Genomic DNA, 14,113 nt, shown 5'->3' with positions numbered 1-14,113 from the left:
ACTCAAGCGTCACCGGAGTAAAGCTGTGTAGGCATGGCAACTGCGTTACCGATACCGCTTTTGCTAGCCAATAGAGTATGGTTCAATTTCAAGAGGCAACGCCCACTTCTCATGGACAAGATTCATTGGATAAAGTGTTTGTCAATCAAAGTAAGGCTTTACTAAAGGCGGGAACCCTTGATTTCGATTATTATAATGTATGCAAATGTATTTCTTTACCGAAATGCATCATGACAAACCACTTGTGAAATCTCAACAAAAATGCAAAATCGTCTATGTGCGCATCACATTTTTTCCAGACAACTGCGATTTATGCATGTGTAAAGGGGTGGAAAAGAAAAAGAAAAATATAAAAAGAGCCAAAAGAGCTTGTTTATAATTTTTAAAAGTAGTATATAATTTCAACACAAACCATAAATATCAAGTTTTGTTGCTAAAATGTAAAAATGTCACATTTAGTTATATTTGATGCCCTACATTTTTTTTTTTAACTAAAGCAACTCCAACATACAATAACCTGATTAACAATGACCTGATTATGCTGATTTAGGTCATTTTACAGAAGTCCAGCCTCTGCATGATGAAAAAATAATATCTACTTGCATGTTAAAAATCACCAAAATCAGAATTAACACCACAGATAGACCACATGGTTTGTTTAAAGAAGCCAATCAGTCCCACAGTAAAGTCTGCTCAAGTTCAAGGATGCACAAATGGTACAATATTTAGTCAAAACACAGAATTACAAATGTTATTCTACAGAAATGTGACTCTTAGAAACAGACGGGGAAGATCTGCGCTGCCTAGAAGGATGCGGGACTGGGTCAGAAGGAGGAAGAAGCTCAGGAGTGGGCGTATTGTAGTCTGGGTGGCTCTTGCTTCGGTGAGCTGTGACATTGTCTCTCTTTTCAAAGCGACGACCGCAGATCTCACAAGGGAACTGGTAGGTGCTCTCAGCATTGTGCTTCCGCATATGCCAATTCAGAGAGGCTTTCTGTCGACAGGTAAAGCCACACACCTCACACCTGAGAAAGAGAGAAGGGGTGAGTTATATCCAGAGCTGAAAACTGTAGTAGCAAAGCCTTGAGCAGTTGTTGTGCTAAATATCGATGGAATGTTCATGCAAAAATTTGTTTGGGAGGTACGCAAGCTTTGGTATAAACAAAGGGCCTGGTGCACGTGTGTGTGGTGAAACTCATACTGCAGTGGTTTCTCTCCGGTGTGTATCCTGCGGTGGATGATCAGGTTACTGCTGGTTCGGAACGCCCGGGCACAGAACTCACAGATATAGTCTCTCTGATCTCACAGGCACAAAGAATCATATAGAGAGAACCATGTTACTAACCACAACGTGAAAAACATCACTCATCCCTACTGCTTACTGTACTTGTCCAGTGGTTCTTAAGTGGGTTTGCTTCTGGACATAGATTTAACATTGGAAAACAATATTTTTTAGACAAAACTTTCACTATAATTACACAAAAATGTATTATTATTAATTTTTACATTGATTAAATATCATACAGTATGAAAGTAATTTCAGCATCCAATAATTCAAAGCACACACCATGTTTATACTCACTGCAAGTTACTTCTGCTGTCTGGATTGAATTTTCTTTAACTTTCTGTAATTGTTCATGGTTTTAAAGTGTTTTAAACTACTATGTACTAACCTTTAAAATAATCGTTTGATACAATGCACTTATTGTACACATACACGGTTTTACATTGTATATATCATTGTATATATTTAAATGATACCTGCATGTAATTACATGTAATTAATTTTTGTAATTGCATTTACAAGTTCATGTTGACCCAAGTCCTACCCCTTAAACCCAAACATGCCACCAAACCTGTCCCTACCCTTACCCGTGCTCCATCTCAATAGCAGTAAACATGAATTGATGAATTGAATTGAATTAGTATATTGTACCAAATAATACATTTTTGACTTAAGTACATAATAGTATATATAATAGACAGACACAATAAAAAGTGGGAACTTTTTTTCGATGATTTTTATCACCATTTTTGCATCTACTTAATTTGGATTCTACATGACTTCAATGAAATGTAGATGAATTTGCACCAAAATACAGTAGACTAGACTTTGATAAGACACCCAGCATTTGACATCAACAATAAAAGATTTGGGAAGGTTTTTCTTCTTTTAAAAGTTGATAAACCTATTTTATTCCATTCCTACCAATTCACAACTATATTGTTACTTGCACAACTTTATGGTTATTTGCATTTAGCATTGTTGTTTACCTGCTGTCAAAACAGACCTGCAACCCACAAGAAAAGTTGTTTTGCAACCCACAATGTTTTTTATATATATATATATATATATATATATATATATATATATATATATACATATATAACATGGTAATTAGATTCTTCTAATTCAGTGGTTATTGGCTTATGGCCTTTATTGGCTTGTATATATATATATATATAGTGCCTGTCCAAAACTACACTGGATTACATCTATCACATAAATCATTCATATGAACTGAAAACTCACTACTGTGCAACTTTTCATGTTCCTTCAGATGCTTCTTAAAGTTGAATGACTTGCTGCAGGGGGGGTGCGAGCAGGTGAAGGTCTTCTGCTGGAGATGCTGGTACTTGACATGATGCTGAGAAGAGGAACAGATTGTGAGATGCTTTGCCATCCAGTCTCAGTGTTGATGCTTTTCCATAAAACCTTGCAATCAATGTAATTCTGTTTTAAATAAAGTTGCAATCAACGTAATTCTGTTTTAAATAAAGTTTCTTTTCTAACAGTCAGATCATTGCAGAACAATGGGAAATGTTTTAGTCTAGTAAAGACTAATGAATGTGTCATGGACAGTCAATATTGACTCAGCACTCACATTGAGATATTGCCGACTAGAGAAAATCTTATCGCAGCCTTGAAAAACACAAGGCAAAATCACTTTGGATGTTGATTTTCTGTAAACACAGAGATCAGTATCATGTAATATGATGTCAACATATAATACAATAGGACATCATAAGGCATTCAAAATAAAACCATGAAAATATCACCAAATAAATAAATAAATTACTGTTCTAATATTTCATACTTATATAACTGTACATAACTTTTATATAAATGTAAAATACTGTAAATAATTTATAAACAATATTTACATTGGTAAAATGAAAAAACAAACCGTTTTCTCTTGCCACCAATCTGGGACACATCATCTTTCAAAGACTGTGGACTGGAGAGAAATGATTTTATTCAACTTGTTAGAAATCCTAAAATATGAAAATATCAAAAATATGTGCAGTTGGAAAAGTCACCTGTTATTTTTAAGTGTTTCTGCCTTTTTGTTGGTGTTGTGTTTCTCAGTAGGATCTGCTCTACTCTGGATCCCTCTTTTGGTTAAATTCAGCACTGCAACTTCCTCATTGCTAGGAGACAGAGACTTGGCTTAACATATCTAACTGATCATTAAAAGAGTAGATGAATAGAGGAAATACCTATCAGGGGGGCTTTGGTTTTCAATGCAGACCCTGGCAGGATCATCTTCAGTTATCTCATCACTCTCTGCTGAAGACCTGACAATCAGAAAAAGATTGAGGAGACATAATTAAACTAAATATTATAAAACCAGCTAAACATTCAAATATGCAAAAATATATACCTATGTTCTGAATGCGAAAAGTCAGCTGCCACATTATTTCCTTTCTGTGTCTCAGAAGTCTCAGTCACTGTAACACCTTAACACATGGTTCTAGTTATTCCTTAAAAAACAAAAACATCTTTATTTGAGAAAAATCCTTAAAAACCAAGTCACCTGCATTCTTGTTGTCTCCGAACGTTTGAGACCTTGTATTGTTTTTCTGTTCAGTGTCATTTCTGGTAACTTCAGCGTTTTCTCGTAATTGCCGTCTAGTTTTTAATCTAGTCATCGTCACCTCTTGTCTTTCTATCTCTGCGTCAGGATCCTTCAGCCACCTCCTGCCTCGTTGTTTGAGTCTCTTTGGGCTGGCTGCAGTTATTTCACCTTCGTTTTTAGATGTCATTGCCTTCTCCATCTTAATAGGAGACCACAAAAAGTGATGTCCGTCTTCACAGGTGTACTTGAGACACACGTCCACCTCACAATCCTTGGAATCAGTTTCAGCTTCTCTTCTCCCTGTTGCATGAGCACTCTGATCTTGAACTGTTGGTTTTGTGACAGGCCGAGAATGCAGGACAGGGGGGAAAAGGCACATCCGCCCATGGTTGTGGACCAGCAGGATAAGTTCCTGCAAAGATTCCTTGGTAGTTGATAAGGTGCTTGTGATCTCTCCTTTCCCATCACCTAAAGAAGCCATAGTGACATGTAAAACTAAAGTAGACATTCGACATACATACATATACACAATTACACATACATACATATATATATATATATAGAGAGAGAGAGAGAGAGAGAGAGAGAGAGAGAAAGAGAGAAACCAAATGCAAAAGTGACAAATAGATTTCATGATTCTCAGATTAACAAGGCCAAAAACATTGCAAAAATTATTTTCTTAAGGCCTGTTCACTCCAAAGTTGATAACTACAAGGATAACTATAAAGTTTTAATTATTTTTCTAATTATATATGAATAGGGAAGTCCACACCACAGCTATAACGATAACAATATCATTAAAATCACTTTCAGAGTGATCATTGTGGTAATCTTTAAATTATGTCATAATTATCATTTTGTGGATGAACTGTCCCTTTAACTGCGGTTTACCTGAGCACTTGATGCAAACTCTTGAAATGTAGCTGCAAAACAGGAAGCAGACGTCATCGTCAGTTACACCACATATTATCTACAATGCTTCACGCCACCAAAAGACTTGACTGTCAGCCAAACTATAATATGTTTCGAACTCCATAAACCACAAGTTCATCTTTGTTTTTCTGCCTATACTTCATTTTAAGCTCACTCATAATTCCTGTCTTTCCCCTGTATGATCTGGAACAGGATCACAACAAATGGAAAAAATGTTAAGTCTCTACAAAGCCAGAATCAACAACTGCAGATGTGATTTAACTGAAATTCTAGAGCACACATCCAACGAACTGTCATCTAGTGTGGGTCTAAGGGTAACTGTATCTCTCTCACTGTATTATACCTCTGCACCAGATGCTGAGCGAGCTCTGAGTGAAGAGAAAAGCCCAGTTTCTCTTTGAGATGACCCCAGCTCTGCAGACACGAGCCCAGCCGCACGCGAGACTTACTCCTGCGGGCATCCAACTCCCTGCGCCGCTGACTGCGAGGAGTATCGCTAGAGGACGACATCACGCTGACAGGTGCCACACAAACACTGAAAAAAGAGAGAGAAACACTTTTTTGTGGATTTTTTTGTACTGTTGCTGTACAAAAAGTGGAATAAAATCATCAGGGAAAAAAATCATTTTAAAAGTTTCAGTCTAACGTTATATTCTGTAGACTACTCTTTTCATGGAAAGTGCCACCACCAGCAGCTGCTCTCAGGCCTCATTTTAAATATATGCGCATAGTATGTCTTACACAGTGTAGGTCTATATTAAGGTACAACAACAAAGTCATAACATAAGTCAACAGACCACAGGAAACCTCTGGCATACCTTAAATAAGACCCTGCGCGATAGTGTTCGCGGGGCCCACTCGCTCGAACTGTTGCCCTTTTAAGGAGGAACCGCTCAGTCAATCAACAGACTATCGCTTAACTCAGTGTAAAGAGCATGGAATTTATCTCGCGACGGAAGAGATGCTACATAAAAATAACGAATATCAGTTGAATTCATCTGCTTAATACGATTATTTCAGAATGTCTTCAGTTCTAGAGTATTATGTCAGGCGAGCTGCAGAAAGAGAAACCGAATCGGAAGTTTCCTGTCCCAGAATTCTTCACGGCATAGCTAGGATCTATGGGAAATGTAGTCTGAGAATAATCACCGTGATGTTATAATTTTACATGATCAGAACAGTGTTTTATGTGTTGAAAGACTTGGCCTATAAGTCATTTCTACAAAAAAAAAATCAAATAATAGAATTTTTTAATATGCAACCACAATGGGTAAGTGCTGTTGCCTACATGAGTTTATTATGTTTACAGTATACACTTCTTAAGCAAGCTATCTTGTTATGTATACACTGTTTCAAAACTTTGTACACTTTTCATTTTACACATTTACCTTCATTTTTAACCATTGGTCAAACATTTTCAGTAATCTTCTAAAACATAGTCTAATTACACTGGTTTTGTAACACCTCTACTTGGCTATACTATATGTATTATACAGCTAATAGCCTACTACTACTAATAATAATAATAATAATAATAATAATAATAAAAAAATATATATATTAAAGTAAAATCATCTCACTTTTATGCGGCAACGAGAACACAAAAAGGAAGCAACATCAGTTTCACAAGTGAGATTGAGCTCAACCCACAGCTGCATGTATCAGATCACCCCACCACACATGCATGCTCACTAGGAACACACAACGTGCGCTGCTTACCTCTCATCTCACGCCCCAGACCACCATGGATGAACTCGGTGAGTTGTTCGACCTTCTGTGTCCTAACACTAAATTCTTAATTAGCATAGAGTCTCATAGATGTACAGATCTGCTGTTTACATACCCCTTGAAGAATATGCAAGATGTTAATCATTTGAACAAAATAAGGATTATAAAAATGGCAAAAATTGCAATCCACAAGACAAAACAATAACTGAATTTACACAAATGCACATTTAAAAAGTTTACACACCCTAGAATCTTAATACTGTGTGTTGTTGGTGATCAACGACTGTTTTTCTGTGTCCCTATTTTGTCTTGAGCAGTTAAATTGCCCTATGTTCTTCAGAAAAATCCTCAAGGGCCTGCATTCTTTGGTTTTCCAGCATCTTCTGAATCTGCATAATTGAACCCTTTCAAACAGTGACTGTATAATTTTGAGATCCATTTTTTCACGCTGAGGACGATTGAGGGGCTCATAAATAATTACAAAAGGTGAAAACATTCACTGATGCTCAAGAAGGAGACACAATGCATTAAGAGCCGGGGATGTAAACTTTTGAACAGGATGTTGATGTGAATTTTTATTTTTATTTTTCAGCCCTTCAGAAGCTACATGTACATAAGATATTTTCATGTTTCCTAGAAGACAAAATAAGTACAATTTACCCCAATCATCCAGTTCAAAAAGTTTACGTCCCCCGTCTCTTAATGCATTGTGTTGTCTCCTTGAGCATCAGTGAATATTTTCACCTTTTTTTGGAATAGTTGTGTATATTTATATCTATTTAAACCAGGCCATTTTGGGAGAGAGTGAGAGATGTTGTCATTTGGAAAAAAAACGCATATATAGCCTATGTATACTGTACATAAATATTCTTTACTGGAAGCATTTTGGTATACTGAGGATTTATAATTTAGTTTTCCCTCCCTGTGAGAAGTAATGAGTGTTGTGAAGTCCTGTCATTATTAGGAATAAAATTACGCTCTTGCTTGCATTTTCCTTGGTATTCTTAGAGAAGTTAGTCAGAACGCCCATTTCTATAATAAGTGACATTTTCTATGTCAGCAAAAAACTGTTGCAAAAGTTTGAAATTCATGTGTTTTTTTTTTATGTTTTGTGCTCTACATCCGTTGCGATGACAGTGATGTGCCTTTTCACTTCCTCAGGAAATGACACGAACTGCTAAAACTTCACCTTTAGTTCTACACCTAACCATGATTGCTACAGTGTGTGAAAGTTTGAGTTCAGTGTCACTGATTTCAGTGTGTCACTGCATGATTTTCATGTGATTTTGATATTGCAGACATGCTTCTAGAGCAGTTGGCTCAGAACCCCACCCAGACTTCAAATGTTCCTGCACCCATTCCAGCCAAAACTCTCTCACTGAAAGCTTCCGTTAAGAGCAACAACACAACTCAGCTTGAACAAGTAATTACATTTCATGAAGACCAATTCATTTTCATTTTCAAGTTGTACTGAAACAAGAATTTTGAAGTTTCGAAACATTCAAAAACATACATTTAAAAGTTTGGCGTCAGTAAGATTAGTCTCTTCTGCTCACCAAGACTGCATTTATTTGATTAAAAATACAGTAAAAACAGTAATATTATGAAATATTATTATAAATTTAATTTATTCCTGTGATGGCAAAGCTGAGTTTTCAGCATCATTTCTTGTCTCACGTGATCCTTCAGAAATCATTCTAATATGCTGATGTGGTGCTCAAGTGAGATTTCTTATTATTATCAATGTTGAAAACAGTTAAATGTAAATGGTATTTTTTTCTCAGGATTCTTTGATGAACGGAAAGTTCAATCATTTATAAACATTATCAATTCAATGCATCCTTGCAAAATAAAAGTATGGCTATTATTTTGAAATAAAATCTTACTGACCTTTAAATTTGAAACAGTAGTGTAGTTATTTGTCTGCAATAGCTAATAAATATATATTTAGGCCCAAACTGATTCATTCTAATGCTTTTTTCTTATCGTCACAGACTGAATCCTCAGGTCTTGTTGCTGGTCCAGGAAAGACATTTGATAATGCCTACAGGTACATCCATCTTTTTGCAAAATATGGAGTACAAATATCTGTTGTATGTATCTTATTTGTGAGATCATATTTTGGCATGCGTGTTGTCCTTTGAGGTTCAGCTGTTCACTAAGAACAGTAATCTTTTTCTAGCATGCTTCCAGCCCCTGTGGAGGCAGGACTGATGAGTCCCGGCACAGCTACACGAGAGCTAGACTCCATCATGAATGAGCTGCTAGGACTCGGTCTGGAGGTGAGGGAAACATGAGGTTGACATCAGATGACATTTTCATGCATCAACTACTTGCATTTTACCGCCATTGCACATAATGAGTAGTACCAGAAGAGGGCAGTATAAGCATATTAACGCTCCTAATTCATGCCAAACCAATTAAAAACATCATGCTTTGAAATGGGCCACATATGCTTTATTTTGTAGGTTTCAGAACCAGTTCCTACATCAAGCCCCCCTCCAGTGGCTCGCAAGTCAGTAAAGGACAAAAAAACGGAGGAAACTAAAGAAAGTGATAGTGGAAGTCAGGAAGAGGATAAGAAACCACATCCTCCACTGTCAAATAAAGTATCCAAGAGTGTGGATGCTATAGACGACTTGCTGGGCTCTCTCAGCTCGGACATGGAGAAAATGGGGGTCCGCACAGCTGCCAAAGGCCATTGTGCTTCTTGTGGCAAGTGTATAGCTGGGAAGGTACTAGCAACAGACAACAGATTTGTTATAATAATGTCTTGTTCTCTGCAAATCACTGGTGAGTTTTCTGAATGAACAAATTTGTCATCGTCTCTCACAATTTTACTGTCTATGTTCTTCTGCCCATGCAGATGATCACAGCTTTGGGTCAGGTGTGGCACCCAGAACACTTTGCGTGTACCACATGCAGGGTTGAACTCGGCACCAGTGGTTTCTTTGAGAGAGACGGCAAGCCATACTGTGAAAAAGACTACCAAAACCTCTTCTCCCCTCGCTGCGCTTACTGCAAGGGTCCTATTATACAGGTGACCTGCCATATCTGTGTGTATTTACCTAATGAATGCTCAGAGTTAGAGTTTTCTCAGGCATTTATATATATGAAGAGTTCAGATGCAAAAGCCTCTAAGTGCCATCTGAAAATTTCTTCTAGAATGATCATTTTTATCAAGCTCGTATATTTAAGTTCAGTAATTTCACTTAAATGGCAATGAAAATTACCTATTAATTGTCATTTAAGTGAAATGCTTTATAAAAATGATCATTCTAGAAGAAATTTTCAGATGGCACTTAGAGGCTTTTGCATCTGAACTCTTCTTATATATGTATAACTAATTAGAATTAATTATTAAATTGTAAATATGAAATAAATACAATTATTATTAAATAGGTAAAAATGTAATGTACAAAAATATACAAATATAAAATGTAATATTTAAAATATATAATATAAATGTAATATATACTATATATATATATATATTATAATTATTATATATAGTATACATTTATTTAGATTCTATTTTAAATATTACATTTTAAAGTTTTGTATATCTATAAATTGTATTTGTATTTATTTAATAATAATTTCATTTCAAATTCGTATATACAAATATTTGGAATGACATTTTCAACTCTTTCACTTCACAAACAAATGAACTTATTCCAGCCAATGAAGCAGGTGGTAAATGAGTGTGTTTTGCATGCACAGAACATTCTAACAGCGATGGATCAAACATGGCACCCGGAACATTTTTTCTGCTCCCACTGTGGGGATCTATTTGGACCTGATGGTGAGGCAACTGGAAATTCACCAATTTAGCAGATCATTTTGACAAGTCAGCAGATCTGGTCATCATTTGAAAAATGATGATTTGTACTTAATAAATTTGTCTTTGTCTGCAGGGTTTATGGAGAGAGATGGTAAACCATATTGCTCTAGGGATTTCTACCGCCTCTTTGCACCCAAATGCTCCGGCTGTGGAGAGCCAGTGAAGGATAACTATCTGTCCGCAGCCAATGGAACCTGGCACCCCGACTGCTTTGTATGTGCGGTGAGTGAATTAGTGGAATGCAATACAGTCGTGTGACTTGCTCCTTATTATTAAGGAATATGGAGTCAGTCAGTCTGTGCTATTGTGGTGAGCTTCATAGGTGAATTCTTCACCTGCTCAATCATTCTTCTTCATTATAGTTATCTTTAATACCCTCTTTCTGCATCTCTCTCCAGGACTGTCTGAAGCCTTTTACAGACGGTTGCTTTCTTGAGTTGAACGGTCGGCCCCTCTGTTCCCTGCACTATCACTCTAGACAGGGCACTCTGTGTGGGACCTGTGGAGAACCCATCTCAGGTCGCTGCATCTCTGCTCTGGACCGCAAGTTTCACCCCGACCACTTTGTGTGTGCGTTCTGCCTTCGCCAGCTGAGTCAGGGGGTGTTTAAGGAGCAGGGAGGGAAGCCATATTGTTCAGTATGCCACACAAAACTCTTTGTGTGAAAGAGTTGACTTTCCTCTAGGAAAATTAAAGTTAAAACTTTTTGACTCTAAGGCCCTCCATTGTCCAACACAAGATTTAAAAAAGTTTTGTATCTGGTATTCTGCTGTATAAAAAAGCTACTTGTTTTTGGACTTTTTTTTTATAAGCACAAACAGGGAGTTCTGATATATTAAATTAATTAACCAGGATTCATTTTATTTTTTAATCTAAACGTTTGAAGACCTGTAATTTCTTCAACAATAATTAATGAGGAAAAAATATGATTTCAGTTGACATTTTACTTTTTAGTCCTAGTTTTTTAGGATTTAAACTTAGATTATTTTAATAATTTAGCAATAATTTATTATTTTAATTACTTTTAAGACATCCTGCAGCGGATCCCCTATCAGGCCCCGGCTCCCGGCTCCCTTTTTTTCTATTTTGTTTTAGAATAAAGTCCTTCAGAAAGCAAGTCAAGTCAGGAAATGTAAATTGCACTCAAAGTCTTACAAATGCTATTGTTTACACTTTGTTTCGAGACATTCAACTAACTATATAGCTTTGAAATATATGTTATATCTATATTTCTAAATTAGCAATTTTCAGTTGTAAAATATACATATACTTATTCTCTTTGACATAAAATACAATTTGCCCTTTAAAACCTTAAGCATATGCCCTAAATCACATGACTTGCTAGAAATGGCATCATTTCCTTGGAAAGAAAGCAACTCCAAGAACAAAGAAAGAATCAGTCATAAACTTTTCTCTCTTTTCCTAATTTTTAGATGACTTATTTAATAGTGTAAATCATAACATGTCCACCCTGTTGTATTGGATGTATAATATATTTTATATATCTATTAAAATTCTTCCTTAATGTAAATCTTGTGCTAGCGTGTTGTTCTGTCCTAGCTAATTAAGGGTTTTAAGCTTAAAACGTCCATCCTGTTATGGTCCACCCTGTTACACATTGCATTGGATAAATGCCACGTAAAAGGGGGGACAAATTTTATACACTGTAAAAAAAAGTTGCTGCCTTAAAATTTTTAAGTACAATCAACTTGAATGTTCAAGTCACTTCAACTTAGTGACTTAAATTACGTTAAACTAACTTAAAAAATGAATTGAATCTTGTATAACTGTATTAAAGTTAAAGCAATGTAAAAAAAACATATTGTCATAACTTGTTGATCATTTAATGTTTTTTTAATGTGACATTTAAAATGTTTGGTCAGAATTACTATATTTTCTTATTAAAAAAAACTATTGTGATACAACATCATTATTCAGTTTTATCACATCACATCAATCAAGCTATTTTAATACATGTTGAACGAAACAAAAATGATTGTTACAGAGGGTTCCTTCTCTCTTCTTCAAGCTGACTATGACATGAATTTAATTTTGCTCTTGTGATTATCTTAACCAGTTGAGGAGATTGTAAAGGCTATTAATGTACTATTATTTCATTAAGATTTCAATGACTAAAAAGACTTTGCTTAATAACATACATGTTTTCATTACAGTGACACCATGGGAACATGTTCTGTAAACATTAAAAAGGGTTAGACAGCGACACTGACCATCATTTTCATGCTTTAATACACATGGATTGTACAGAAGCCTGTTTTTTTTTGTTGTGTGCATGGCAAGATCACATGAGGGAACATCCCTATAGATATTGCTCAAGATCCCTTGATTAGTCAGTTCACTGCACTGTTACTCAAGGTTCAGATGGGCAGTAACTTAGGGAACAGCCTTCTCATCTTCAAAGAATGCTCTTTGATGGCAAGAGCTGCTTTCTGGGAGGATGGGTCAAAGATCAAGATGTTTATCACACCATAACAGTCATGAACTGCAAGAACCTCCCATGGTGAGTGGACAAACACTCGTGGAGCATGTGATGGTGAACTTTAGATTTGAATGTGATGACTTGATCTAACAGTGACTTACCATAAATGGCATGAATTCAGACACTACTGCGATACTATTAACTGACCAACTGTACAAGAAAGCACTCCTCCTCTCAGAATCCCCTATGAGAACCCCTTCCTAAAATATGTATTGATTTTGTATTAAGTTAACAGTGTATTTTTTACCCAATATTAAAATCTGAATAAAAACAATTCAATTCACATTTTTTGTATAGCATTTAATGATAAATGTCATAAAACTAAATGCATATTTGGTTTTTATTTCTTACCAAATGATTTTATATTTTGTTTTCTATAAAATTTTGAGTGCTGAGGGTTTGAAAAAGCCTTGTAGTATCTTTCTCATAAATCGAATGGGAGAGAAAGAGAGAGAGAACGAAGGGAAGAGGAAGAGAGCGCAGTGGTTGGGAAGACGTGTATGTGTTGAGTTTATAAATCAAGTTGTCATCACTCCATTATAGCACTCTCTTTTAGGAAGACTGAAATTAAATGTTGCTGTTAGAAAACAACAGAAGCTGATTTTTCTCTTTTTTTATTCTCTTTCACTCCCTCTTCTCTGTTTACTGTTCCTTTCCTGAAATGACTGCTAATAAAGAGCTTCCTGAAAAGGGTTTCTGACCGGAACCATACTGTAAACCCTGACGCTCAACATTTTAATTAAACAAATTAGTTCATCAAATGAACTTTTATGAGTATTTATAACTTTCTTTTTCTTATGAGTTCACAAAACTGACACAATTTAAGTAATCTGAATTGTTTCATTGTTTTGTTTTTATGAATTCAACTGAAAGGGATTCTATTTTCCAGCATGCTTTGTCATGACACTCGAAACGGAGAGTAGATGCTAAAATTAAGTGTTATATGATGTTTTTTTTTGTGTGTGTGCAAAATTAACTACCATCATGGTGACAAGTGGAGCATGAGCTTAGTTTAAGAACAATTAAATGTTAAATATTGTCGTACTTATTCAGCAATTGCTATGCTATGCTAATGTTAAAGCATTGTGTTACTAATTAGCAAGTTAGTATTTACTAAAATAGCTAGTTAAAGCTGCCAAGTTCCCATTATTAAAATATTTAAGTTGAGATTGCATGACAATTTTAAGTTAAAAGTCTGAATTAGCTTACTCAAATATTTAAAGGGATAGTTCACTTTGAAATTAAATT

The 14,113-nt window shown here is 35.6% G+C and overlaps 2 protein-coding genes across 4 annotated transcripts; one reads left to right on the top strand and one right to left on the bottom strand.

Annotated features, from left to right (window-relative positions):
- Window positions 1-232: 232 nt before the first annotated feature.
- Window positions 233-5,896, bottom strand: znf692 (zinc finger protein 692). Of its 2 annotated transcripts, none has more exons than XM_081348176.1 (12): window positions 5,612-5,896; window positions 5,137-5,328; window positions 4,752-4,783; window positions 3,819-4,328; window positions 3,666-3,741; window positions 3,502-3,579; window positions 3,322-3,432; window positions 3,189-3,239; window positions 2,886-2,964; window positions 2,534-2,648; window positions 1,202-1,301; window positions 233-1,025 (listed from the first exon to the last, which is right to left on the bottom strand). In XM_081348176.1, exons 2-12 carry the CDS (start codon window positions 5,301-5,303, stop codon window positions 752-754), a joined length of 1,593 nt encoding a protein of 530 aa, XP_081204302.1. In that variant the 5' UTR covers window positions 5,304-5,328; window positions 5,612-5,896; the 3' UTR covers window positions 233-751. The 2 variants fall into 2 exon arrangements, with proteins under 2 accessions (XP_081204302.1, XP_081204303.1); XM_081348177.1 differs by lacking the exon at window positions 5,612-5,896 and adding an exon at window positions 5,440-5,588.
- On the top strand, window positions 5,201-12,284 carry lpxn (leupaxin; the record flags this gene model as incomplete). 2 transcript variants are annotated; one of them, XM_081348179.1, is made up of 9 exons in its annotated part: window positions 5,201-5,314; window positions 7,820-7,944; window positions 8,516-8,571; window positions 8,704-8,803; window positions 8,990-9,256; window positions 9,388-9,561; window positions 10,245-10,326; window positions 10,439-10,587; window positions 10,764-12,284. In XM_081348179.1, the coding sequence occupies 8 exons, from the start codon at window positions 7,822-7,824 to the stop codon at window positions 11,028-11,030; spliced, it is 1,218 nt and encodes a 405-aa protein (XP_081204305.1). In that variant the 3' UTR covers window positions 11,031-12,284. The 2 variants fall into 2 exon arrangements, with proteins under 2 accessions (XP_081204305.1, XP_081204304.1); XM_081348178.1 differs by lacking the exon at window positions 5,201-5,314 and adding an exon at window positions 6,478-6,550.
- Between the last annotated feature and the right edge of the window lie 1,829 nt (window positions 12,285-14,113).

This window comes from Scardinius erythrophthalmus (genome assembly GCF_964197995.2).
Source record: "Scardinius erythrophthalmus genome assembly, chromosome: 20".
Classification (NCBI taxonomy): Eukaryota; Metazoa; Chordata; class Actinopteri; order Cypriniformes; family Leuciscidae; genus Scardinius; species Scardinius erythrophthalmus.
Note: the sequence above shows the minus strand (reverse complement) of the source record. Positions and strands in the feature narration are given on the sequence as shown.